This window comes from Quercus lobata, chromosome 9 (genome assembly GCF_001633185.2).
Source record: "Quercus lobata isolate SW786 chromosome 9, ValleyOak3.0 Primary Assembly, whole genome shotgun sequence".
Taxonomy (NCBI): domain Eukaryota; kingdom Viridiplantae; phylum Streptophyta; class Magnoliopsida; order Fagales; family Fagaceae; genus Quercus; species Quercus lobata.
The window spans coordinates 38,615,084-38,642,452 of record NC_044912.1 but is presented as its reverse complement, the minus strand read 5'-3'; the positions used below and the strand labels follow the sequence as shown (position 1 = coordinate 38,642,452).

Sequence of the window (27,369 nt, the reverse complement as noted above, 5' to 3'; positions counted from 1 at the left end):
AAATCTAGAAGATATGAATCCAGTAAAAATAGGTTTATTTTGTGTTGTGGTGAGTTACTTTGTCCAAGTTGTTTAATGCTTAACATGTGGTATATTTTGTGTCTTCTGGTGGGGTATTTTGTCTAGGATATTCATGTTTTGAAGGCCCATGGATTTATAAATAGAGTTGTTGCTTAATTTAAGTTTATCTTAAAGGTCCATTTAAAAAAAAAAAAGTAAAAGGGATGCCCAATCTACTTTATATGAAAAATTCAAAAAATATGACACCCAAGTAATTTTGAAACCTGCCAAACTCCTTAATTTGGGCTAAAAAGGCTGAAAAAGTTGAACTAATATAAATTTCATATAAGTCCAAAAAATGGGCCCAATTTATGGCCTAAACCCGCCTAACCAACAACTTCGACCCGCCCAACCAGTGGCCCAAAACACCAGATCCAACCCGACTATTCGATCAAATACATGTCTAAAATCCAACCACCCGACCCAGATGGGTCGAGTTCGGTTCAAGTCCAAACCCGAACCAACCCAACCCATGGACAGGCCTAGCACGTACCAAAAGACGAAAAGTACCCATACCAATGCAAATTAAAAACACAAAAATCTTCCCACAGATAAATTAGAGTGTACAGTTTTGGAGAGATCTTGCAAGTGGTCATAATAAAAGCAATACTGCACTATCAAAAGAACATCCTAGCCTGCATCTTGGTGTAAAGGAAACTTTGATGACATCCTTCACCATGATAGGATCAGATTCAGGTTATATGTAACGTTTCAGTTTCAATGCAAATAAAAAATTGGTAAAGATATAAATTTGATTATATGCAATGACACCATTTCTTATAAACTGCAAGGGTTAAAGAGGGGCTTTCATTTCCTAAGGAGTTCTGGAATCGACGGGATTTTGAAGACAAAAAGCTTACTGTTTATGGCCCCAAGACCCAAGATTTGCAAAGCATACACAGAAAAGCCAAATCACATTTCATTCAGTGCAAGCAAAATTTACAATGTCTTCTTTTTTCTTTTTCTTTTTTTCTTTTTTTTAGGAGATAGGTATACAAGAAAATTTACAATGTCACATCAGGATCATCATCATAGTCAAAATCCGGATCACCTGAAGACCTCATTCGTTTTGCATCCCTTGGCCCAGCTCTTCCCTTCTTCGGCTTTCCCCTGTGACACATTTTTTTTTTTATTTTTACATTATGAGGCCAGAAGTTATAAAGAATTAGCCACAAGTAATGTCAATATTGTCATTAACATTATGTTTGGAAAATGAAATTTATATTTTCATGGAAATTTTAAAATGATGGTATTTTTTCAAACCCATCATTTAAAAACAATCACCTACAATCTAGATAAAAGCTTCTGCAACTAGCTTCTTCTTTTTCAGGTAAAACAAAACAAATCTCTTTTTTTATTTATCATGTTTCTCATCTCCTCTTCTTGAGAAATTATACAGCCCTCATAGTGGACCACGTCACTTGTCTACTATTCCACTAAAAGACTCCTACTTGTTTAAAATTGCTGAGTCAGTAATCAGTTTCTATTTAAGAATAATTTATGACTCAGCAATTTTAAATAGGTAGGAGCCTTTTAGTGGAATGGTAGACCACGTTATTTGTTCACCATGAGGACCTTACTCTCTTCTCAAACCAATACAAATCTCTCCAATCAACAAAACCACTGTATCTTGAAATTTTTCTCAATTGGTAGATAAAGATCTCCTTAACATATTATTGTTGAGCCCTGTCAATCTCCGCAAACGCATCTACATTGGCCAAGTCTATGTGTGTGTTTGGGATGAGCTGAATTTTTCAATTTATCTCCACTTTCAACTTATTTTTGCTATTATTCATAAGTCCCACTATACTTTTTGATACTATTCATAGGTCCCACTGTACTATTCAGCTTATTTTTAACATTTTTTTCTACACTTTCAACAAAAAGTTTTCAATTTCAGCTAAATAAGCAATTCTAAACGGATACTATATCTATGCCCTTCAGCTTAGTTACAGCAACATGTAATCAATAATTCATCACCAATGACTAGCTATGTCCACACCAAGGCACATAGAATTCCACAATCACAAACCAGTTCTTCTCCACGAACTCTCTGAAACTCCTTTCCTTCAAAACAACATCATCCTTGTCATCCACTTTGGGGTCCTTGTACCCATCAAACTTATGGTTGACATGTTGAAGTTAGCAAAGGCAAAGTCCTTGAAATTGTAACCATGAATGAGCAAATCAACAAAATGTTCTGGATCTTACTGGTGAGAAGTGTCATATGTCATCTGGTTCTTTGAGGAGGATGAGGTCTTTGATGTGTGTTAAATTAACGATTGTTCTAAAAGTTTAAATTATTAAAAAATGATGAATTTAATCATTTAACCATAATTCTAACACTCTACCTCACATGTGGGCCTAAACTCCCCCTTAATAAGTAGGACTCAACACGTGAGACTTTTAACATTTTTAAATGAGAGGTAGAGTAAAGCAATGTATCGAACTTAGGATCTGTTGATCTAATATCATGTTATATTACTAACTGTTCTAAAAGTTTTAGCTGTTAGGAAATGATGAATATCTTTGAACCATAATTCTAACAATGTCAACAGTGTCTTCGACGACTTTAGGGAGGGTTAGAGAGAGTGAGGAGAAGAGTATCAAGGAATTTGGAAAATTCTACCTGTTTAGACAGAATTTTGAATCCGGGGTTTTGCCTCTACAAATTCCGGAAACGTGTTCCGAGGACAATTTTCAAATTCTGTTTCAAACTTGCCAAACTTGAAGATTGCAACAAAAGAATTTAAAATACCAGCGTAACCTAAAGAGTTGAGCGCCCAAACACATGGTAAAATTTGTTCAATTTCAATCATTTTCAAGCTTGGGTAACATTTGTAATATAATCATTAGAGTGATAAAGTAGCAGAGTACTTACTGGCCATTTGCGTAAATACCTCCACCCTTAGACCGACCAAGACCATAGTCTGATCTCCCATCTGCAATGAACACAAAGGAAGGAAAAACAATAAGAATTTAGAAAAGCAAAGCAGTCAAAACGTTCACTTATATAGGCTCACCATCTCGTCCAGCGGCAAGCTCTTCAGCCTGACAAACACAGTAGAACATATGTTAAAAAAAACCATGTTAAAATAAGTCAAAGAACCTCCTGGTGGACATGACACCATTATGATCTATATTTTTAAGAGAAACAAAAAAATAATAATAACAACAAAAGGAGCAAACGACTTCACAGTGCAAAAAATCTGATTTTGGAAGGATTGGAAAAAGGGAAATAAAAGGACTTCACAGTTGACCAATAGTCTAAAGTAAATCTCAGTATATGACTTCCTCTCTCATGCAGTCGATAATGGAGAACATTTTGCAGTTATAAATGAAAAATAGAAATCAATTCTATGGAGTAACACATCCCAAAGGAAAATTGCCCTTTACTGTAGAGTTGTATGTTTTGCCATGAACAAAAACAAAACTAACGGAAAGTATCATATCCACCACCATATTCTTAATTCTCTTTTGGCCACAGCCATATTTTATTTCTTTGCTGTTTTGTCGCCCACAGGGAAATGGGGGGCTGAAATTTCTTGATTTTAAATTCGTATTTTGAACCTGATGTATTGTGCATTGATAGATTCACTGTTCCAATGCTTTTGATATTACCCAATGGCAAAGGCAAACCAAGTGATATAACCTGACTGCAATTTATCAAGTGATGGCTTTCAATGAGCCCCAAATCAGTCATCTCAACTAACGTTTAAACGCCCCAAAGACTTAGAAATTTATTATCTAAATTACTTCGCCGCCTGGAAATGGACAAAATTATCAATAGAACACTAACATCAAGCAGCATGCAAACCTTAAGAACTAAATAACTGGAAAAAAAAAAAAAAAAAAAAAAAAAAAAAAATGAAGAGAGTATTTTACAACTAGAATAACCTTTGATCCCTAATACAATTTTTAGATGCTAGCAATATGGGAACCAGAACATAAATGATGACCGAAAGAATAGAAATTTCCTGATCATGGGTTTGCCTAAATGTAGCTGAACTGCTCTAGAGATTCAGTCGTGATACATAAATGCAATGCATCCCTCAGAGTCAGAGGCTCTGGCTGGTAGAGGTAAGGCATAATCATGTGGCTGTCTTAATTTGGGGCAAATACGGATCTCACCTAGAATTTTTTTTCTAGATCATGAGATCTAATGGATATTACAATGATCAGAAACAATGGAAAATAAATATGAGAAGCCCTGACATGGATTCCAACTCCAACATCAGAATCGACTTCAATAACCAGGATAATTAGCTGCTTCTAAATGCTACCTACCTGCCGGTTTAAAGTCAAAATGGGTTACTATTCTGAAGGCACTCTTTTGAAAATAAAATGAGAGTGAAAAACCAAGCATACCCTTATCTATCATCCTTTATAAATCAAGGAACAGGTCAGATTTTTACAGATACCCTTCCCAGTGCTGTGTTTTGGACTCTGGAGAAAGAGGACTTGTCAAAAATTCTTTTAACATTGGTATACCCCCACCTCATTTTGTTCTACTTTTCCATTATCAAGGGGAAAAAAGGTATAGACATTAAAAGAAAAAGGAGAACGGCACCCTCTTTGTGTTCCAATATCATTATGGATTACAACCAGAATAAATCACATATGCAAGTGCATAAAGACACACCCATTCAAACCAAAAATACTTTGGCAATAGTTTATGACAAAAGCAAACATATTAACTACCAATTGAGCACTTCTAGCTCAACAATAATAAATGACATAAGCAGAAATGTTAACTACTAACTGAACACTGGCTAGCAGCTAGAATTTACAGTAAAGTGATGAAACAGCCCGCCTTATCTTGCATGAAGGCCACTTTTCCAAGAAGACAACAAAGCAGAACAAGAAAAGATTAAATAGTAAATGCAGTGCCTTCAATAAACAATTGAAATTCAATATACATACAGCTGGTGAGGTGACTGAAGATAATGAGAAGAGCCTATCTTCAGGCTGAAACTTCCTAGACCGCTTCAAGCTGCACCACAAGTTTTCAAGTGGTTAGGTTTCATTGATATCAGATGAACAACAACCCACCTCATCTAAAAAAATATTAATTTTTATGTATGTATACATGCATAATGCAAGAAACATCAAGTTATGTACATCTTAATATAATATAAAGGAAAGGTCCAAAAAACCCCTATAGTTTTATCCTTGTGACAAATTAAATCCCATACTTACAAATGTGCCACTTCGAACCTTGCAATTTCATTGTTGTTCCAGACACTTGGAAATTATGAAACACTTGAGACCATAGAGAATTTTGTTTGGCACAATAATGAAAGCATGGGGTTTAAAATGGCACATTTAAAAGTATGAGGTTTAATTTGTCACAAAGATAAAAATATAGATTGTTTTTTTTTTTGGGGACTTTCCCCTATAAGAATATATTAACATCTAGGATCCATCAATCTAAAATGTTGTTTCTATGAAGATATGTCTAAGGTTCATCAGCTTTTCAATGATTTGCATCATTGCACGTAATGTTTTTTTCTCTAAACATCCAACCAAGTTAGATTCCCTCAAGTGACAGATATAGTTAAAATTCCCATTTAGAGGAATGACATGGAATGCTATAGAGAATGAAACAATCTAAGACAGAGGTTTAGATTGTTCATAATTAACCTTTACCTAATTTACTGAGAAACATCTGACTTCCCAATATTAATCTATTCAGTTTAAAAATGGATATTTATCTCTAAGACAGCAATTGAGACTCTTACTGAAACTACATGTCTCCAACATGTTTCGAACAGCACTGGAAATGACCCAACTTTTCCTTGAGCAGCATATATATATATATATATGTCCACTGATTTTTCTAAAAGTAGGCCATGGTAAGTTTTCTTTCCATTTAAATAATTAACAGCAAATTGCAATTTCTGTCCATCAAACATGGAGACAGTTCAATTTGGACCCCCCGATTTCAAAAGTTCTAATTTAGCCCTTTAAATGTCAAAAGTGTAACTATTTAGTACAACCATCTATTTTCCCTTCAATTTTGGCTTATGTTGCTAGTGGCCAACAGAGACGTCTGCTAATTCAGCATTATCTAGTGTGGCCCTATTAAACATTTTATTTTCCTTCTCCCCTCCTTTTCCTCTCCCCTAAGAAGCATGGAAATTGACACTAACACAAACATGAGACATAGCAACACAACAATTCTTAGAAATTAGGACACGACATGGTGGGGATACAACAACTAATTAATTAATATTTTAGGTAATATTATTTATTTGTAGGCATAATTTATGCTTATTTCAAGTTTTGAAATAAATAACTATCAAATATTTAAATACATAACTAAAATCAGAGGAATTTTTTTAAAATAAAAAGATTTTTTTTCCTCCCAACGCAATGAGAACAAGCATGCAAAGAGTGTCCCTGGTGTGTCAGACACAGAAATGCCGGCAGTTTTGAATTGTCCATGCTTCTTACCTTCTCCCTTTCCTTTTTTCTTCTGTGCTATTTCTTATCTTCCTCACAACATTCATTATCACCAAAGACCTTTTCCTCATAGTCATAGTACCACCCACCCAAAAAAAAATCCCTCACCTTTTGACTCACCATTTTCCCAATCCAATTCTTAGTTATTCCCATTAGCCCAAAACCAAAACCATTACCACAAATCACCACATTTTACCACCCATCCATATACTCATTCCTCTTCCACCCTGCATACCTTCACTGTCCAAGTTCCATTTTCACATCTCCATTTACATACTGCTTATTGCCAAAACTATGCTTGTGCTTCAAGAGCCAGGGTCCTTTGTAGGTGTGGCCGTCAATTCTGTAGAAGGTTCTGAAGCGGACAATTCACCCTTGAAATCACCTTACAATTTACCCAATAATTGTCTCATCCTCTTTCTTGTTATTATCATATTGATTAGAATAATTACTATTCAGTTTTGCACCAACTTGTGCACTGAATTGCTATAGAAAAAAGAGAGGGCAATGTCACTTTCAAAAGAGGACCAAACAACATAAATGGCAATATATAGGGATTCAATATAGTGCCACCATGACAAGCTGCTTCCCCCCCCCCCCTCTTTTCTCTCCTCTCCAGGGTCAAAATAGATAACTGTTTAAGTTTATTCTTGAGCTTTGGTTCAAAAACAGGTCAGAAAAAGAAAATCATTTGTGAGAATACTTCACATAGAGAACAGATACAAGACAAACGCTGAAACCTTAAGAACTTCACCAGATCATAAATGTGACTTGGAGGTGTTAAAGGCACAGGTATCTTAACCAACAAGAAACATGACAAGAATATGAAACAAAGAAGAAATTCGAATAAGCATAATTAGACAGGGTACTCCTAAAATAAATTTCAAAAACAACCCAGTCTCTGTATTTTCACTAAAAATTATCACGCATTTGGAGTTTAGCACACATACATTCAATCCATATAAACGCCAATGAAAGATGGGGGAAATGTAATCATAAAAGTAAAAATTGAAGGTAAAGAATATCTCATTCTCAGACACTTCATACAAGGCAGTGTTCTTAGTTGCAGATAGGAACCCTTCAAAACCTTTCAGCACATTGCCACATTGGCTCGGGTCCTGTAGATAACTAGTCTCCATATCATAGACCTGGAGTAAAAGCAAACTATTAGGCTCCAACCAAATCTTCATTTTACTCTGTGTGTGTGTTTTTACAATAATAAAAAATATATATATATATATATATGTATTAATATTAGTGGCATAAACTGCTTATCACCCGCACATGCCCGGGGGGGGGGGGGGGGGGGGGTTGGTGTGAAGAAGGTTGCTTAAACTATTTATCCCTATTTCATTTCAAAATTTAAACAAATAAAAGATATTTGCATGTTTGTACATGCACATGGGCTTAAAAATCTTCCTGGATTTAGGAAAAAGGGAAAGAAAAAAAGGAGGTTGGAATTCTTAGCCAGATTCACCTATACACCACACCATATACAGTTTCAGCCACAAATAAATAAGAGCTAGACACTGCTGAAAATTTCTTGTTCTATGTAATGGTGATGGTAAACCCAATGGCAACAAATTACATTAATATTCTGTATTAAATGACGCATACATAAGATGCTAATTTGCTACTTTCAAGTGAAGGATATTCCTACAACAACCTCCAAAGAAACCTCTGGAAAGATTCTACCGAGCAGGTAAAGGTTTAGGCAACTCTTTTGTTTGAAATGAAAATAATAATAATAATAATAATAATAATAATCATGGAGAGAAGTTTTCTGATAGTTTAGGCTCAATCAAATTAAGTCCCTCTTAATGGTCTTAAAACGACTACCTTTTCCTCTGTGCAAAGTGAGGCTTTCATAGGTAGCTTAAAGTCTGGGCTTGATATGGAAATAAACAAGGAAACAAACTGCCGCAAATTCGTTCATGTTTGAGTGACGTCTCATTTTAACTATTACATTATTCACTCAAGAAATCATAGTTGTACCAATTTCAAACAACCATTTATCAATCATTTAAAAATCCAAATTGGGTCAATTTTGTGTCCATTTTGAAGTGCTAGATATCTACTTTCCAATGAAACAAGTTTCACTCAAATAACACAACCACCCAAATAAGACACTGTTGATGATTTGGCACTAGGATTTACCAACACATTATTGAAACCTAATACACGTACACATTCACAGCAATTAACATAAAATCATATACAAATTTGAATAAAGGATGCTATGTTAGGCGCGACACAAATCGGAAAAAGTAAGACAGCAGCTAACCCAGATAACTTAACAGAACATGATAAATGATAAGTGGGTCCAAAATTCCCAATGCTAACACATATTTTTGCATTGGTTTAAGCATAGCACCAATCCTTTCATGTTCACATTCAGTTCCCATTTGCACTATGAACCCTTTTGCATTTTTCTCAAATACCCATAATTTCAATACACTGATACTCATCCCCAAAAAAAAAAAAAAACCATTATTAATAATTGCTAAATTAAATTCCTGAACAAGTTGTAGAAAAATAGGAAAATTTACCTGCTTCTCGATGATTCGAAGCTCTTCGTGGAGCTTGGCTCTCCTGCCAAGAAGAGAAGTGAGCATTGCCGATGGGTTCAACGAGGCTTTTTGCCCTGAAATTTTCAAAATTCAAAAAAAAATCGACATTTTAAAAAAAAAAAAATTCAAATTCAAATTCATATCTACGAAGGAATTAGTAGTATAAACAAAGATAATTATCCAACGGCCACCTTCGGATTCCATTTTCGCGCGAAAATTTTGACAGTGAAAAAAAAAAAAAAAAAACCCTAATTTCTCTGCTAGGGCACACACGAGAGGGAGGGGTTGATTTTTAAATTTAGGGGTAAAGTAGGATTAGTTCCTCTACGGGCGTTTTCTCTTTCGAGTTACGTGAAATTGCCAATCATGTTCCGCCATGTCATCATGAATTTTTTGGGCCCCTTTTTACAGCCCAATATAGAAATATGATAAACGACGTCGTCGCCATTATCCTTATATATTTTTTCCTGGCCTTGGCAATAGTGTAAAGTAATAATGAAATTATTACGAATTGGTTACGCGGCGACTAGATAACGTTGAGGTGAGCTACTTGAGCACGGCAATGTGAGTGGGACCCACTTTACTTTTTGGAAGGAAACTTTTTTTTTTCTTTTTGAGAAACAAGGGCATTTAGAAATTTACGAATGTCTACTAATCTCTAGACCTCACGTACATGTAGTTCACATGTATACGCTACATCTCACATATATCGGGTGATAATTATACATCTTTGACAATAGTTTTAAGTAGAGGTAGCAATTCGTGTTCATGTATCAAATTCGTGGCAGGTCAATTCATGAATATCCGACTATGTAAGTCAACATTAACTCGATATGTTTATTAAACAAGTTAAGATTCATCAACCCTAATATAACTCATTTATTAAATAGGTCAATCGTGTCGACCTATTTATTAGATTTTATCAAAATTATGAAAAAAATAAATAAATAAATAAATAAATATTTTTAATATAAAATTCAAAACTAATGAATAACTGCATCACAAATAATTATTCAAAACTAAAACATATCTCAATATTACAAATAATTAATCACAATATGTCAAAGAAAATAAATCACAATAACTAATAAGTTTATATACCTAGAGTTTGAAGGGTATATTGGTAAAATATCATTTAATTAAACGAGTTAAATATGTCAAACGGGTTTTATGTATTAAACACTAACCCAACCAGTTTATTAAACGGGTCAGTTATGTCAATTCGAATATGATATGAACTCATTAAGTCTCAACTCATAACCTATTAAGTTCGTGTTATATCATGTCAAATTCGCAGGTCGTGTCTAATTTTGCTACCTCTAATCCAAAAAAGTAAGAGATTTCAAATTTAGATCTCATAGATATAATAAGGGTTTAATCAATAAGTCAACTCTTTAAAGTTTGAGAAGGAAATTCCAAATTCACAAATTATTTAATTTTTTATAAATTATTAATGTAATAAATAGTTAATAATAAATAAAAAAATAAAAAATAAAATAAAAGGGGAAGATGTTAGTAGTAATATACGCGATAAAACGTTGTGGAATAATGGATTGCAATTGTATCATTAGATTTTTATCGGACTGAGATGGGTGGGCCATCAACGAAGAAGATTTGTTTTTGGGTCAGATCGAACGGTGGATATGATCGCATCTAAAAGTTGAATAGATTCGTGGTCCCACTTGTCCTCAAAAGCATCGCTCTAAATTTCTAAAGCAAAAGCTTTGGAGTCAAAGCCCCAAAAAAGCAAGGCAGCGTTGATACTACGCACCGGCCCTCTTTTTTTATATTTTGGATTTGTTTTTTAAAACTTTTTAAAATTCATTCTTCTGGCTTTCTTTTTACTTTAGAATTAAAAAGAATTCCGTACAAATACTATACATAAAAAAAGATGTTAAAATATATATATATATATATACATATATTTTTTTTTTTTGAGAAGAAGATGTCAAAATATGTTAATTGTTGGAAATTAAAGATGAATTTAATCACCACATTATTATAATTTAGTGAAAAATGGTTGGTTGTATAGATGTATAATATGCTTTGAAAAAGAATATATATATATATATATATATATTTTAACTTTGAGTTTTGTAATCCAACAGCTAACTCATGGTTTAAGATTTTTAGACCCTGCCCTTTTGTAGTCTTTTCCTCTTTTTTTATTTTTCTTTATTTTTATATGGTTCGGGTAATAAATGTTTTTAAAGCATTTTTTTTTTTTTTAAGCATTTGTTAATAAGTCATTTTAAGAAATTTTGTATACCCTTTCTCAAAAAAAAAAAAAAAAGAAATTTTGTATACCACTTTAAAAACTGTGAGGACGCGATTTGTAACGAACTGTAACAGTGTTGGGTTCGCACGTAAAAAGGCCCAAACAATGTCATTTGTAGAGCGTCGGTTTGAAAGGCTAGGCCTTGATCGTCAAACGGTGGGTTATTCGTGATATCCATACATGGTTAAGTCTTCTTCGCCCCAGGAGTCTTTCTCCTGGAGGCAGGCTGGGAGGCTCTGGTTTTTTGCCATTTTTCCCAGCTTCTGCTATGAATTGCTTACTTTTCCTTTTATACTAGCATGTGTTTTTTATCCTTCGTCCACGTGTAGGACCGACATTCCAAGACTGATACTTGTCCCATCAGCCCATACCCAGAGTGGTTGGGGGTGGTTGTAAAAACTGGAGAGTATGGCTCTGTCAGGTGCAGAGTATTGAATGGCAGTAAGGGCAGCTTTCCCTAGTCGTTACACTTTCCAGCATACCCATTTCTATTGGCACAGATATTTTAGATTTTTTCCCAAGTTGTTTCTATACCATTTTTGCCCTTTCTTCTTGTGAGATCTCGGACATGCCGAGGACTGAATCATCCTCGGCTGTGTCCCAAGGCTATTTCGTACTTGTATTGCCAAGCCTAGGCCATCACCTTTCTCGGCTTGGGCCTTTGGATCCCAACGAATAAATGGACCCGCCTAGGCCATCACCTTCCTCGGCTTGGGCCTTTGGATCCCAACGAATAAATGGGCCCGGCCCACGAATTATTGGGCCCCACAAAAACTATTAATATATATATATATATATATATATTAGAATATTAAGTATTTTAACACACATATGGGGAGAGAGGAGAATATTATAAGTGTGTACTTTTTAAATTATTTTAAAAAATATTCATCTAAAATAAAGAGTTTTTTTTTTTTTTTTTTTTTTTAATATGAGTTAAAAGTTTAAGATAGTCCATAGTTTACAAACTTACTAGAAGAAAAAATTTATTTTGAGTGATAAAAAGATAAATTTGATGTAAATATTTTTGTTATATATATATATAGCTTGGCCCCCTAAATTATATTTTAAATTTTTTGTAGGTCCTAAGAAATTAAAGAAGGTATACTACTTTACATTATGTTTATTTTCATGAAAAACCTTATGTAAAGATAGCTTTCTATGTTTTCCTATCTTTGGTAACATAAGAAAAAATAGGTAAAATGAAAACTATCTCTACTCATTAGAAAACCTTATTAACACCATGACTTATTATTTTAGAGGTTTTAATAGAGAGAGAAATAAAACTCCTAATCATTATGGTAGGTGAGACCTAATAAGGGATGTTAACTAGCTTTAGGTATGATTTATTACAATTCTATATATGTACATGGCACACATTATGGTATGTGTAAGGACACAGTTTGAGTCCTAGGCCCAAAAATGCAAAGGATCTAGGTTCAAAAAATTCAATACAATGAATTTGTAGAGAGTAAGTTAGAAAACTAGACTCTAATGAGTTGGGTAGCAACTATAGTGGATCCAAATGACAACAAAGTAAAAATAGACTGGTTGTATTTAATAAAAATCGTCTTCAGCACAGTCCGAGGAGATCAGTTCTTGTATATAATTCTTGAAGTTCGTTACAAGTACAGTTTTTATTACTACAGTAATTCTCTCTTAATTCTCCCATCCTCCATCTTTAAGGTTTTCTCTCTGTTTTATACTATCTTCCTCCTTTCATCTCTACCCTTCACGTGTAGAGTAAATTGATAGTATTGATCCTTGTCCTATCAGCACTTTTCTGAAGTCTCTAGTAGTAGGTATAAGACTGAAAATTACTGTTTAGATATCAATTCCTTATTAATGTGGCCAGAGGGTCAGTTGCAGAGCATTCAATGCAGTGGTAGCAGCTTTCCCTTAAATATTTCATAGCCTCCCTCTGTCCTGTTCCTTCCTGATACTTATCCTCATCAATAGAGTTGTCCGAAACGTTGCTCTTGATGGCAGACCCGTACCTTCCGACCTCAGCTTTGCTCAGCTAAGGACGCATTCCTCCTCAAATCACTCTCTTGGACCCCCATGACTATACCTCACCTTTTTATTCATTAACACGGACTCCTCTGACAATGTTTTCCTGTCCTTGAACTACTTAATGTCCTCGGATTGGGCTTCTAGCCCAACATATACAAAGATATACACTACTGGGCCTACCACCCTACAGTATATTTGTTTGACAATAATTTAAGATGAAAATTAAAATTTTGGGAGTTACCAAATTTATAGGTGTTCGGTATATTAATATTGTGAGAGTTTAAAGATCTTGGGATATCTCAAATTCTAACATTTTATGGGTTTTGAAAGTCCCATTTAAAATTAAGAATTCTAATCTCTCATAGCTTGCTCTTAAATATAAATATAACAAATCAAGCCTAAAATTAGTTAACATTCCTTATTAAGTCTCTTCTACCACACTCTAAAAAAAAATAAAAAAATTCTCCTCTACCATAAAGATCTAGTGATCTCTCTCTCTCTCTCTCTCTCTCTCTCTCTATTAAGTATGAAATTCAAAAAGACAAAATTTGACAACTCCACTCAATATCTTTTTATTGGATATGAATTTTGATAAATCCACAATTGAATTATATTTTCTCTATCCTCCATGCTCTCTAAATTTTCAAAAGATAAAAATCAATAACTATGTCATTAATCAAATATTTAAATTTCAAATTTTTGTATTTTAAAATTATACATAAAAAATAAGTTTATAGATTAAATAATAAATAGTGGAAAAAGCTAACGTATGCCTTAAAGGCATTGATTTAAGAAGTATTTTTAGAAACTTTTTTTTTATAGGAAAATAAAAGGTAGATAATTTTTTTTTTTTACAACTTTTTATATTTCTTGTGAAAGTGGTGTCAATTTTTTTATAAAATGGTTTATTAACAATTATCATAATGGTACCCATAACCTGTTAACATGACCCATAAATAATATCTAATTGACATGTGTTTTGGTAAACATAAAGAATATGCAATTTTTTGCCCCAAAAAAAAAATGCAATTCAAATATTAAAATTTTAAAATATGTAGTTATATTAATTTTTTTTAATATGAATTGTAGCGACATATGTAAAATTAGTTTAGTAGGAAAAAAACACGTTGACAATATAGTTTATCAAGAATTCAAAGAATTAAGAATTTGAGGAGTTGGTATATGTATTTTTAGTGAGTGTTTGGATCCGGATGAAAGCCACGTTTTGTGTTTTAGCTTTTTTTTTTTTTTTTTTGGCACAGGTTTCTGCTTTAGGGGACAAGAGCATTGTTTACGCACGGTTGAGCACTGTTCATACACTATTTAGCACTGTTTAGTGTTTACAAGTTAAAAAATATTAAAAATAGATCCCAAGGTACTATTCATACATTTAAAAATTATTTTACTATAATATTTTCAATTTTCAAATTTCAATTTTCAGTTTCAATAAAAATAAATTGTATTCAAACGGATCCTTAAATGAGAATCTTAAATTTATAAGAATTAAAAGCCTTACCAACCAAATGGGCCTTGTTGGCCTTAAGCACGTTGTTGGAACTTGGGATGTTGTTTTCCTTCGTACTTTCCAGTCAATTAACCAAACAATTCTTAACCAATCACAAAGGCCTCACCTCACGGATTAAGTGCCAACTTGATGCCAAGTCATTTATTACACAACTTTTTAAAACAAATATCTCTCAGCTATTTCATTCCGTCCAACCATACTAGTGAGTTATGATGATAGACATTAAACATAACAATTTTATTTATTTATTTAATATAATATAGAAATTCTACTATAATTTAATTTAAGTGTATATGTGTGTAACTCTCTCTGGATGCTTGAACTCTGACCTTGACCTTCCATAACCCATAAACACTTATATTTATAAAGTGACCACTATATCAAGAATGAGCAGTGTACAACAATTTTATTAAAACCACTATATATAGTTGACACCATTTGTGTCAATATTATCAACATAAATAATAAATAATAAGTAATTAATTATAAATTCCAGTCCTAGTCCAATCCATACCAAATCAACAGTTCAACACCAATATTTAAAAAAAGAAAAAAAAAAGAAAAAAAAAAGAAGAAGAAGTATGCATTGGATGTGGGGTAAACCTTCTCCCATAGAAATACACAATTGAAGGAGCAAATTTTGTACAATTAAAAATGTTTTATTTGTCTTGAGTTCCAATTAGCTCAATTAGTAAAGTCTCTTATCACGATAAGTGATATGAAGTCAAATCCTATTTATACCAAAAATTGATTGATATCTTAGCTTAACAATAAGAGTAATTATCATGAAGTGGAAGTTGTAAATTGAAATTCTATAACGTTATCTTTGTGTTTGTCAATAGTTTGTATGTCAACAAAACTTTTTGGTGCTCAACAGAGATATCTAGAGTTCAAATCCCCTTCTCAACTATTGAGAAATATATTATTTATTTTAAAATGTTATCAAGTTCTTTATTCTCCATTTGAACCATCCACTTTCATAATTAGCCATGTGTCTTACTTTTTTTCAAAAAATTATTTATATATTTACTAAAATAATAATTAAAACAATTATATTTTAAAAAATATTTAAGTTTAAAAAATCTGTTGAAGAACAAATAAACTAGAACCCATTTGATAAATATTATTTTTCAACATTTTGAAATCAAAGTTATCTATAATATATATAAATCTAAAGACATTTAACTTTTGGTTGAGCTTATATTATTTTGCTACATAAGCATTTGAAACCTTATACTTTCATTATTCTATCATATTTTTTTAATTAATTTAAATTCTATTTTATATTTAAACTCTCCATTAAATATTATCTAATAATATATTCTTTAAATAGTAGAGCATATAATTCCATAAAAAAACACAAACATAATAAATGCCTATTAATAGTTACCATAATTATTAAATTTTATAATTAAAAAAAGTGAAAACTTATATTTTATTAATTGTTTCCATGCATTGAATGAGTTATTGGCAAGTTTAAATAAATAAAAATTTGATATTAAAAAAGTGGTTACCTAACGGGTAAGAAAATACTACTTAAAAAAAGGGGTTCAACTTAGATCTAGTATCCAAATACAGTGAACTAAACAAGATTCAAACACATATTCAAAAATGTTCACATATCGGCATATGTCAATTCAAGTGCACTAAAGCACTAAACCCACAATTTGTCCTAAATAAAAAATAAAAATAAAAACTCTAATCCACACACCCTTTATGTCCCAAGAATAAGAGTAGTCCTTTTATCTGGTGGTAATAATAATAATGAAAATCCTAATACACATTCCATATTGCACATTTCACATATGTTATTTTTTGAAATTATGCCTCACAATTTCACATTTATAAGCATTCACATTTGAAGATGTAAAAAAAAGACTTATTTTACATTCCCAAACACTAATTTATATATTTTACTAACCTATTGAATATTAACATCTGGGGATGCAGAAAATTGTCTATTATATATCCTCAAAACTTACTTTATTTATTTTACCATTCATTTTACAACTTATCTAACATCTCAGTTTCTATTTTTACATACAACTCATTAAAATAATATAAATAAATCAATTCCTTCTCTTCCATCTTTTCCTCTCACTCCATTAAAATATGTGTTTTTATTTTTACAACTAATGAATAGTATGGTTGTATAATACAACTTTACTGTTCACAGTTGGCAAAAAAGTTTAGGTACTCATATCTAGGTAAAACCCTTTTTTAGTGTCTTGGTTGGTAAAATAACAACCGGAGGTTTTTACCCCCCCAATGCTAATGCTTAAACAATACACCTAGCTTCTTAATTCTTATTGTTACATACATCAATAAAATAATGTTAACTATACAATCAAATAATAATATATATATATATATATATATATGTTTATAACCTTTAAATAGTATGTTATATATTTGAGAACTCACTATTTACGGTTGCTTTAAAAAAGCAATATACATCCAGATAAATTTGATTTTTGAAATATTGGTACACCCCAATGTCAATGTTCTATCTAAAATCATATTTAAAAATACTATTTTTTATTATTTATTTTTTAATACCAATTTAATCCATGTAATAGTGTCTCTACCACAGGTTTTTTAAAAAAGCCGCGTGAGTACATTATTCATAATAATTGATTTTAAAAGAGTAGAGGCACCCGACAGACATCGGCACAGCAGTCCTGTGACTCAAGAAAAGTCCGATATTAAGGAGAGGGTTAGGAAATTGCAGTTCCCTTTGGTTGTTTGGGATTATTCTATTCTATTCCCATCTCTTTCTTATAAAAAGACTTTTTGCCTTTTCCTTTCCTTGTCCTTCCAAAACTCTTTCATCCGGGGGGGTATACGTGCTATAAGGGTATACCCATCGGCTTTAGCTTCCTCTCTTCTTCTTCTTCTTCTTCTTCTTCTTCCATAGTATTATTATTATTATTATACTTTCTTTGTTACCATGTCTTACAGATGGCTCAGCAGGGTATCTCTCTCTCTCTCTCTCTCTCTCTCTTGGACCTTCTTTTACTTTGTTTAAATTTTATTTTGTGGGTATAATTTTCGGACTATGTTGATTTTTAATTTATTGTTTCTTATCAGTGCAACTATTGAATATGAATTATGATCAATAAGATTATAAATTCATTTTTCAAGAAGATTTTTTTTTTCTTTTTTGTAATCTTTGAAGATGTTCTGTTTCATCATGACATTTATTCAACTTGGATGATATTTTACACCACTTGTTGTAAGTTCATTTTGGCTTCTGATGAATCTCAGGAAAACAGGAAAAAAAAAATTTTGACTTTTTTTCCCCCTTTGGCTGGAGGAATTTCCTTTTTAAATAATTTTCTGTATTTTTGGTTCCCAGATAGAGCTTAGATATTTGTTCTCTGATGGGGTTTCTTGTTCATTTATAATTTCAGTTGTAATTGTAATTGATTTGTTCAATTTTTGAATAATAGTCTTGAAACTATTTAGATCAATTATTTGTTTAATGAATCAAGGAGTGCTACTCCAACATTTTAAGTGTTCTGCTTACAATTGAGCATGAATCTACTTTTTAATCATGCTACCCACCTTGGAAGAAACTGAATTCTGGGTATGAATCAACATTTTAAACTGGTGGTTTCGTGAGAATGGACTGATCTTGTGATTTGAAGTATTTGATTGTAGTTTAATATGAATACTGTTTTAGATATGATCTTAGCTTGTAATAATGTTTCATCATTAGACCTATTATATCATCAAACATCAACTCTAAATTGGGAACTCGGGATACAACATCATCCATGACAACTTGTTGATGACCATCTTGTTTGTTAGAAAGGAATCAATAGCTATTACGCCTGTTATTTTTGAAGCTTCTATATGGAAATATTTTGTGATGCAATTCGAATGGTTTCCAGCCAAATGCTTCGTCCGGCATGGGCGTTGCTGATCACACCAAAAACACGTTTTTGGAATTGAAGAGGAAGAAGGTTCACCGTTATGTGATTTTCAAGGTTGATGAGGGTAAAAAGGAGGTAGTGGTTGAGAAGACCGGTGGTCCAGCTGAGAGCTATGATGATTTCACTGCAGCTTTGCCTGAGAATGATTGCCGATATGCTGTATATGACTATGATTTTGTGACTTCTGATAACTGTCAAAAGAGCAAGATATTTTTCATTGCATGGTAAGCTTTCGCCTATGATCCCTAACTATTCCATTTTGACTGGTATTATCACGTTTTCACCAAGAGGGTAATTAATGAATAAACATTTTGATCATCCTTGTGAGACGTGGTAATTATCATAATAAATTTCTTTCATGTATGTTCTAATCACAATAAAAAGAAAACCTTACAACCCACATTGCCTATGTCTATACTTATTTCATTCTTAAATTATTCTGATGCTTCTCTCTTTTGTATTTTACTACATCTTTGACCTGACTTCAACATGTCCATGCAATTATAGTTACCTGAATCTATAAATACTTTCTTGGGATTTTCTATGTTAGTTCCTTTATGAAACCTCAAAAATTGATTGCTCTGCTACTTGAATAAAATTTTTTGTTAAAATTGAAGGCATTTTTACTCTGTTAATATCATGCTATCTTCATCTAATGTCATCCCCTAGCTTACTATGTGGTATTTCTGGGCATGCAGCTTGTTTGGATTGCATCCTTTACAGGCTCGAGAATGAAAATAAGGAATTTTTTTGCAAAAAAGCTGAAGTAGCTACAAGCACCCGTTTTTCTTCTATATGACTCTAACATGTGGGAAGTCCTGATGTGTCCAAGCTTTAATAAACTTCAGCATTCACATGTTATATCAAATTGCTGTTTCAGACTGCTAAAAGTGTCCTGATTATGTCTTCACTCACCCATTATCAACAGAAACTAAATATTTGTTCATTTTTTCTGTCATCCATATTTATGCATAATTTAATCGGTTGAACTTTGTTAACTCAGTAGTATTTGATGACCGTGCTTTCTGAAGTTACCAAAATTATGTTTTAACTGTAGTCCACCTTCGAAGTTAAACAGGATAAATTTATATCTATCAGATGATGGGCTCACCGTGCATATGGCCATCAATGATATATTTTAGTTGTTTGGTTATGAGTACATGAATAAAGATTACTTCTTTACAAATTCCATTGCTTTATCTATCTATTAATTAACCATAAAGAACAGCCTTTGGGTTTGGGTATTACAAATCTGCTACTGATGTCAATGTTGTAGTTGTTCAAAACTTGTCACGAATTCCAATTTAAAATTTTCATGTAATGGAATTCGAACTCTCAGCTCTGTTTAGAATTTTATGTCCATTTTATCACTTTGTTATTGATCAACTGAAAGGAAAACAAAGAAAAATAAGTTCTACTCTTGACAATCTGGTTCTGTATTTTGTGTCTGTTTTGATTTGTGGAAGGAATGGTATTGTGACCAAGACCATCTGCTGACCATTACCTCTTTTTTGTTTCTGTCATTTATATTTCCATCTTTTGAAAACTATTTTCCAATGATTTGTTTGAACCTTTAATTCTATATGTTATTTTATGAGAGGAATACTTTTAAATTATCTAAAGCTATGATTTTTCAAGTGTCTGGAAGTTGCTTACATCAACAGTTTATAATTTTGTCCCACAGCAATGGCATTTTTTTCCATCTAGGTTGTTTGGATTTGAGGATTTCAAATCAAGGGATTTGAAGAAAAATTACTAGTTTAAATTGCTTGATATAAGTTTAACAACACATCATCATAAGAACTGTAGAGACTTTACTCAAATAAAAACATTTATGATATGTTGGATTTGAAATGACATCTTAAATCTAGTCATTTTCAATCCACATAACCCAAATCATTCCATAATCAATAAGGAAAAAAAATGTCATTTCATACCCTGTTCAAGTCATTTAAACTATAGTTTACAATCCAATCCTTCTATTGAAACTCCTATCCAAACAAATCAGTATTGTTATTGATTTCAGTAATTTTGCCATCAGAATTTCATTCTTAATTTATTCATTGCATGACATTGGTATCAGGGCTCCATCATCCTCTCGAATCCGTGCCAAGATGCTCTATGCTACATCTAGAGACAGGTTTAGACGGGAGCTGGATGGTGTCCACTATGAGATTCAGGCTACTGACCCCACAGAGATGGATCTTGAAGTGATCAAAGACCGAGCACACTGAATAATCTCTGCAGTTATTGAGTTTTGTTCAGTGGGGAAAAGATCTGATATCACTATGCCAACTTATGAATTAGTTATCCCTGTGCAGAACCCATTTTAGAAACAAGATAGTATTGCATGATCCGTGAATAAACTAACATCTGGGAGGCTCAAGGTTTAGGCTAATATTTTCTGGAAACTGAGAGTGTCAATTTCCTTATTGATTACTGCTTCTCAGGTGAAGATGGCTTTGTTAAAGGGTATCTAGAAACTCTAAATGTAAGTCATTATATTGATTTCATCTTTAAAGGATTGTCCTGTAAAAGGATATTTACAAACTCTTGTTGTATATCATCTTATAAATTTGGTTTCAGGGGATGCATTTGATACTGCCAAGTGCTGTTACTTGACTCTATTTCCATTATTGTTTATTTGTTTTCACCTGACGTCTCCGAAGGATATTTTCACTTTGATTCAGGCACCATATAAACAACATAATTGAGAAATTGATTTCACCCAACACAGAGCAAAATTCTAGTCCAGCGTTGGCCTTATTTTTATTGTTTTTGAGAAAGACATTGGTCTTATTTTGGTTCGTAGAAATACAAGAAAACAAATACACCCACCATGGTCCATAGCCCCAAACTTTGCTTGCATGCATGGCAGTCTTCCTAGCAAACCAGAATATTTTGTGCCTTAGATCATGTGGCCAAATTTTCTTCAATAAATCGAAATCTTCTAGTGTGCGTGCCATCAGAAGTTCTGAACGGTGTTCCTTATAGTCTCTGAAATCTATGCCAAGGAAGCAAATGAAAAAACAGAAAAAGAATAGATAGCTTTAAGTTATTGGATAAGATGCGTGGAAGACTCGATCAAATGATACCGGGTAGCGTAGTATTTTTAACAGAGATATTCAAAGTTTATATTTCTCATCTTCCAACTATTGTATTATCAAAAGAATAAAAAATAAAAATAAAAACTAAAGTTATCTGATAAAGAGCAAAGTAAAAACACTAAATTATCAAGCGTTTGGGAGATTTAGAGTGCGTTTGGATTGGGCGTTTTCGCCCAATCCTGCGTCTGCGTTTTTCAAAAGTTACTGATAAAGTAGCAAAGTGGAATACACTAAATTATCATTAAAAGCGTTTGGGAGAGTTTCAAGAGGATTTAAGAGGGAAAAAAGGGGGGGGGGGGGGGGATGAAGGTTTAAACTATACAAACTTCTTTTGACGTTTTATAGAATGACTCTCCTAAATATTTCATTTTGTGAAGTGACACTTCTCTCCCTTGGAGTTTATATAAATCCAACTAGTCTTTACTTATAGAATATTTTACTTTTTAAAAAGATTCCTATTAATTTATACATAGCTGGGGTGGGAGGGGGGTGTCATTTTGTTTAAAGTTTGGGGTAAGATTTATTTTATTTTATTTTATTTTTTTAATAATTTTGTTTGTTTAATAATAGTTTGAGAGGTCATGGACTAATATATTGCATTTATAATTCTCCAGAGTTTCATTTTGATAAGAGGATAATGTAATTTACTTATTAATAAAAACAATTGTGTTGTATGGTTGATTTTGACTTGACTATGGGTGGAGCCAACACCACTCATGATGTGGTGCAGACGTAACTCGTAGAGGAATGTGCTTTTTCAACCAAATATCACCAGGAAATGTTTAAAGATTTCCTCCAAAGCTTGTGGTAGATGCACCATCATATAGACAAACATACTGAGTCAGTTCAATTAGAATATAGCTTTGTAATGCTTTGCAACTGGTGGATTGTCAAGACCTTTCTGTGACTCTGTCATCTACTACATACGCAGAAAGGTTAGCCTCGAAAACGAAGCCTGCAACCTCTTGCAAGGCAAGACTATTTTGCCAGAATATGTTCAAAATTTCTCGAACAAGCCTGTTGCCATTTAATATAGCAGATTGGTTAATTAGTTCTTCCCCAGGCAGATGATATTTTTATTAGCGACCAACATTTATTTTTTGCTACTCATAGTGACCAACAATGTTGTAGCCAACTTTTTGCCATAGAAGTATAATATATGTGGCTCTTGGATTTTGATCTACAAGCAATTTCAAAACTTGATGCTTATTTCCCGGTAATGAACTTAGTTTCATGAAACTCACCAGTGATGGGGATGTAGGCATTTTTCCCTGCCTTCTATGTTCGAATGGATGGATGGACGGATGGGGTCTGAGAAGGGGAAAGACTAGCTCCATTGTGTAGCCTAGTGATCAAAGAAAAAAAACAGAGAATATTGGTTGCATATTCTTGCTTGGAAGGGTTGCTCAAAAGTACTGATAGGACCAAAGGTTGAAGACTGCTTGTGTTGTACCCCTTTCATTGCTACTACTTGGATAAAAAAAAATTAGGAAAATATTTTATGATTTCATGCTTCCAAAAAGCAATGTACCTCTTTCCATAAAAAGAAGAAGAAGAAAGCAATATGACTGTGGAATGCAACATAAGTCATATAAACAATGGCAAGAAGAACAAGAAGGCGGTTAAAACAGGAAGGGGAAAGTGAACAAATATTACAATCTAATGGCTAATAACACACTCTTTTAGTGGGGCATCACAACATTTAAAAAGAAAGACAAAAATAGGGGCTTATTGAGAGAAACTTAAACAAATAGCTACAACATCGTGCTCAAGACATACAAAAATAACTGATAAGGAAAAGTTATGGTGCACAGGTAGTAGCAGTCTTTAATCCACAGTTTCATCCTCGTTTTCACGGGACATCTCCTCCAATGATCTACCATTTGATTCAGGCACAAGAAAAGTGAACAGCATACCCAAGAAGTTGACCACTCCCAACACAATGAGCGCATTCTTCACCCCAATGCCTGCAGGGTACCCGGCATCAGCCTTGGCCTTGTCCTTGTTTTGAGCCAAATACAAAAACCCAAATGCACCAACAATAGCCCCAAGCTTCCCAGCTGCTGCTGATATGCCGTGGCAAGTAGACCTAAGCCTAGCTGGGAAAATTTCAGCTGGCACAACAAATGTGGTTGCATTAGGCCCGAAATTTGCAAAGAAGAAAGTCAATGAATAGAGCACCACAAATCCAATGCGGTTATCCTTATGAGTCCAGTGGTTGTATGGAAAAGCCAGGGCGAACATAAACACTGTCATGAAGAAGAAACCCATCAATTGGATAGCAAACCTTCCCATCCTGTCAATGAAAGCCACTGTAAACCAGTAGCCTGGGACAGTACTGCAAAGAGCAATCAGTGTTTGTGCCCTTGCAATTCTAAAAACCTCCTCGATGGCATTCATGGTCTTTGCAGGAGGAATCCATCCAATTGCAGTGAAAATATCCTTTTGGAACAGGTTTTGGCTGTAAAATGCAATGTCAAGCAAGAACCATGTGCTTGTTGTACCAAGCAAGTGAAGTCCATGTCGTCGAAGAAACTCCTTGGAGAACAAACCAAAGGTATTGGCTGGTTTTTCAACAACCTTCTGTGGTTCTGATTCAATGTCTACCTGCAGAACCTTTGACATATCATTTGCAGCCTGCTTTGCATTCTTGGCAACAAGTGCCGTGTAACGAGCAGTTTCAGGCATCTTCAACCTCCAGTAGTAAGTCAGTGCAGCTGGAAGTGCTCCAAACATTACAATAATCCTCCAAACATAATCTGCTTGGGGAACAGTTGAGCCAAGTGCATCAACTTCGTAAGCAGGAGCATCGAACCTGCTCTGGAATATGGAAGATATAATAATAGCAAATATACCACCAGTTAAAATTCCAAAGCCTTGCATGGCGAACACTGCAGCAATGAAGGCTCCACGAGTCTTCTTATTAGCATATTCAGACATGATGGTAGCAGAAAGTGGGTAGTCGCCACCTATGCCAAATCCAAGCCAGAACCGAAAGAAGCAAAGCGTGGCCATCACAGCTTTTGCATCATGGCCAATGGAAAGCCCTGAACCAATGGAGCAAATGATCATGAGCAACAGAGTGATACCATAGACTTTCTTTCTGCCCAACTTGTCACCAAGCCATCCAAAAAAGAGCTGCCCTGCCAGAGTTCCACAAAGTGCTACACCATTAACAGCTGCTGCTACATTGGGAGGCAATGTGCCAGGCTTAGCTGCACCTTCATGATGGTAGTATAAGCGCCCAAGCAATTTGGTGCAAACGGATATACAGAATAGATCATATGCGTCTGTGAAGAACCCCATTCCAGCAATGATAATTGCAGTGAAATGGTACCATTGAGTTTTGGCAACATCGAGTGCATCCAGCACCTTCAACTGTTCCCTTGCCATAGCTAGCTAGCTAACTTGCTGTCTTTCTTGTCTTTGCTCTTTCTCTCTCACACAATCCCTGCGCGAATTGCACTACAAGTTTAGACACAACCAATTTTTTAACAAGAATCATTGGATCTTTCATAAGAAATGTGACACACATAAATTTGTGCATACCAAATATACCACATTGTTTTTATGACAGACAAAAAGTAATATATATATATATATATATTATGTACTGTGCATCCAATTCATAACGTAACTTTTATCAAATAAGTACTTAGATATGAAGAAGTAAAATAAATATTGGAGAACCGTTCAAAGCGTAGTGTAAGGAACTTAAAACTCTCTTTTGATCTTAAAATATATGAGGATTAAAAGGTCCAGAAATTCTTTTAGAATACAAACTTCCATCAACAAATACTCTCTCATTTTCCTCATACGTTTCAAAATCTTAAAAAGGAATTAAAAGATGTGTTCTGTTTTTTGAAAATCGAATTTCATTACTTTCCTTATAATTTTATGTGCAAAAGTTCACATAAAATAGTGACAATAATAAATCTTTGGCAAAACAGTTGAATTTTCATAAAATCACATAATTGGCAATTATGTATTAAGAAATTGGGTGGTATCTTAGAGCATTAGCATTGGGGAATGCTAATGCCAAATGTAAGAGATATTTGACATTTCAAGCCCCAAAAATGTATTGCATCATGAAATACTATTGCTAAGTATTGCAATTTTTTTTGCAATAGTGTTACAGTGCAATTCTATCTTTAGAATTGCATTGTAGCACAATTCTAAAAAAAACTAATATTTTATTGTGATGGTGATTGGAAGAAAGAAAGAATAAATGATGGTGATTGGGGGAAATATTATTTTATTGTGTAGATATATTATTTTAATGGGTAAAATAAGAAAATAAAAATTTTGAATGCTAAAAGTATTGTAAAATAGGATGGTATAATTGGTAAAGTAGCTTTTTGGGATAGTAAAATAGAATAAAGTAGCATTTCTTGATGATAATACTCTTATGTAATAGCTGCATGTAATGGCTTTCTCACACAGGATAGATCCCAAGAGGGTTCATTTGAAAAATGTAAAGATAGCAAATTACAGAGGCTAGGGAAGGGATCATAGAAATAAAACATGCATTTGGTTTATTATTGATCCTATTTACGAAAGCAACAACTTTAAAATAATATATTATTGTGGCTTTTGAATGATGGATTAGAATATACATAAATATTAAACTGGAATATTGTATATGTATATTATCGACAATGACGTATTGGGTTTGGTTTAAAAACCCTAACCATTTACATCTCAAAAAGTAGAAATATTTCCGTACAAAATAATGAAATATAGAGCAGATAGTGACACCTAATTCGAGAGACAAACAGCTTCAATTGACCTGGGCATATTCAATAGACAAAAAGTTAATACGAACGTGAAAAACAGACTCAAAGAAGGCATAATATTATATTCATAGAGAAGTTTGATAAACTCACCTGAAAATTTTCTTGGCTCGAGATTGTTGAGAGAGAAAGAGAAAGAGAGAGAAAGAAAATTATAAGTGATGGTACAAAGCCATGTATGGGATTGAGAACTTATATGCATTGAATTTTTCTTAATTAAGACCAGAATATGTGGCCGGCATATTCCCAAAGTTCTCTTTCTCACCAACCTGTCACCCCCATTTTCAGGCCGATTGACTAAAATCATGACTAGTTTATTCCATTGGATTTTTCGCATTAGAATTACCATTTATAGCTTGCTGACTTTTACCAACAAATCAAATATAAATGTCTCTCCTATATTATATTCATCTTTACTTTAATTTTGGGTACAGGCACACATAGTCTACCTGTACTTGGTCTTCAGTTCCATGCAAGATTTCTGAATGTTATCTACCTTATTTTGACAAAATCTACCTTATCTTTAGGGAAATGTTAAATCCGTGCAACCTGCAGAGAAACAGATAATACCGACGACTATGACTCGGAGGTAATGTAATATGAGAAATGTTATTCCCGCA

At 33.3% G+C, this 27,369-nt stretch overlaps 3 protein-coding genes across 5 annotated transcripts; 1 reads left to right on the top strand and 2 right to left on the bottom strand.

Moving 5' to 3' along the window:
- Positions 1 to 955: 955 nt before the first annotated feature.
- LOC115959246 (chromatin modification-related protein MEAF6-like) lies at positions 956 to 9,388 on the bottom strand. The gene is made up of 7 exons (XM_031077585.1): positions 9,287 to 9,388; positions 9,075 to 9,169; positions 7,573 to 7,673; positions 4,984 to 5,053; positions 3,084 to 3,111; positions 2,942 to 3,002; positions 956 to 1,170 (listed from the first exon to the last, which is right to left on the bottom strand). The coding sequence occupies exons 1-7, from the start codon at positions 9,297 to 9,299 to the stop codon at positions 1,065 to 1,067; spliced, it is 474 nt and encodes a 157-aa protein (XP_030933445.1). The 5' UTR covers positions 9,300 to 9,388; the 3' UTR covers positions 956 to 1,064.
- An 8,186-nt stretch (positions 9,389 to 17,574) lies between these two features.
- Positions 17,575 to 21,469, top strand: LOC115959244 (actin-depolymerizing factor). 2 transcript variants are annotated; one of them, XM_031077584.1, is made up of 3 exons: positions 17,575 to 17,768; positions 18,808 to 19,073; positions 20,933 to 21,469. In XM_031077584.1, the coding sequence occupies exons 2-3, from the start codon at positions 18,826 to 18,828 to the stop codon at positions 21,081 to 21,083; spliced, it is 399 nt and encodes a 132-aa protein (XP_030933444.1). In that variant the 5' UTR covers positions 17,575 to 17,768; positions 18,808 to 18,825; the 3' UTR covers positions 21,084 to 21,469. The 2 variants fall into 2 exon arrangements, with proteins under 2 accessions (XP_030933444.1, XP_030933443.1); XM_031077583.1 differs by having other exon boundaries at positions 17,676 to 17,885.
- Positions 21,470 to 23,666: 2,197 nt separating this feature from the next.
- On the bottom strand, positions 23,667 to 26,924 carry LOC115959372 (inorganic phosphate transporter 1-4-like). Of its 2 annotated transcripts, XM_031077734.1 has the most exons (3): positions 26,843 to 26,915; positions 26,715 to 26,745; positions 23,667 to 25,407 (listed from the first exon to the last, which is right to left on the bottom strand). In XM_031077734.1, exon 3 carries the CDS (start codon positions 25,347 to 25,349, stop codon positions 23,784 to 23,786), a length of 1,566 nt encoding a protein of 521 aa, XP_030933594.1. In that variant the 5' UTR covers positions 25,350 to 25,407; positions 26,715 to 26,745; positions 26,843 to 26,915; the 3' UTR covers positions 23,667 to 23,783. The 2 variants fall into 2 exon arrangements, with proteins under 2 accessions (XP_030933594.1, XP_030933593.1); XM_031077733.1 differs by lacking the exon at positions 26,715 to 26,745 and having other exon boundaries at positions 26,843 to 26,924.
- Positions 26,925 to 27,369: the final 445 nt, after the last annotated feature.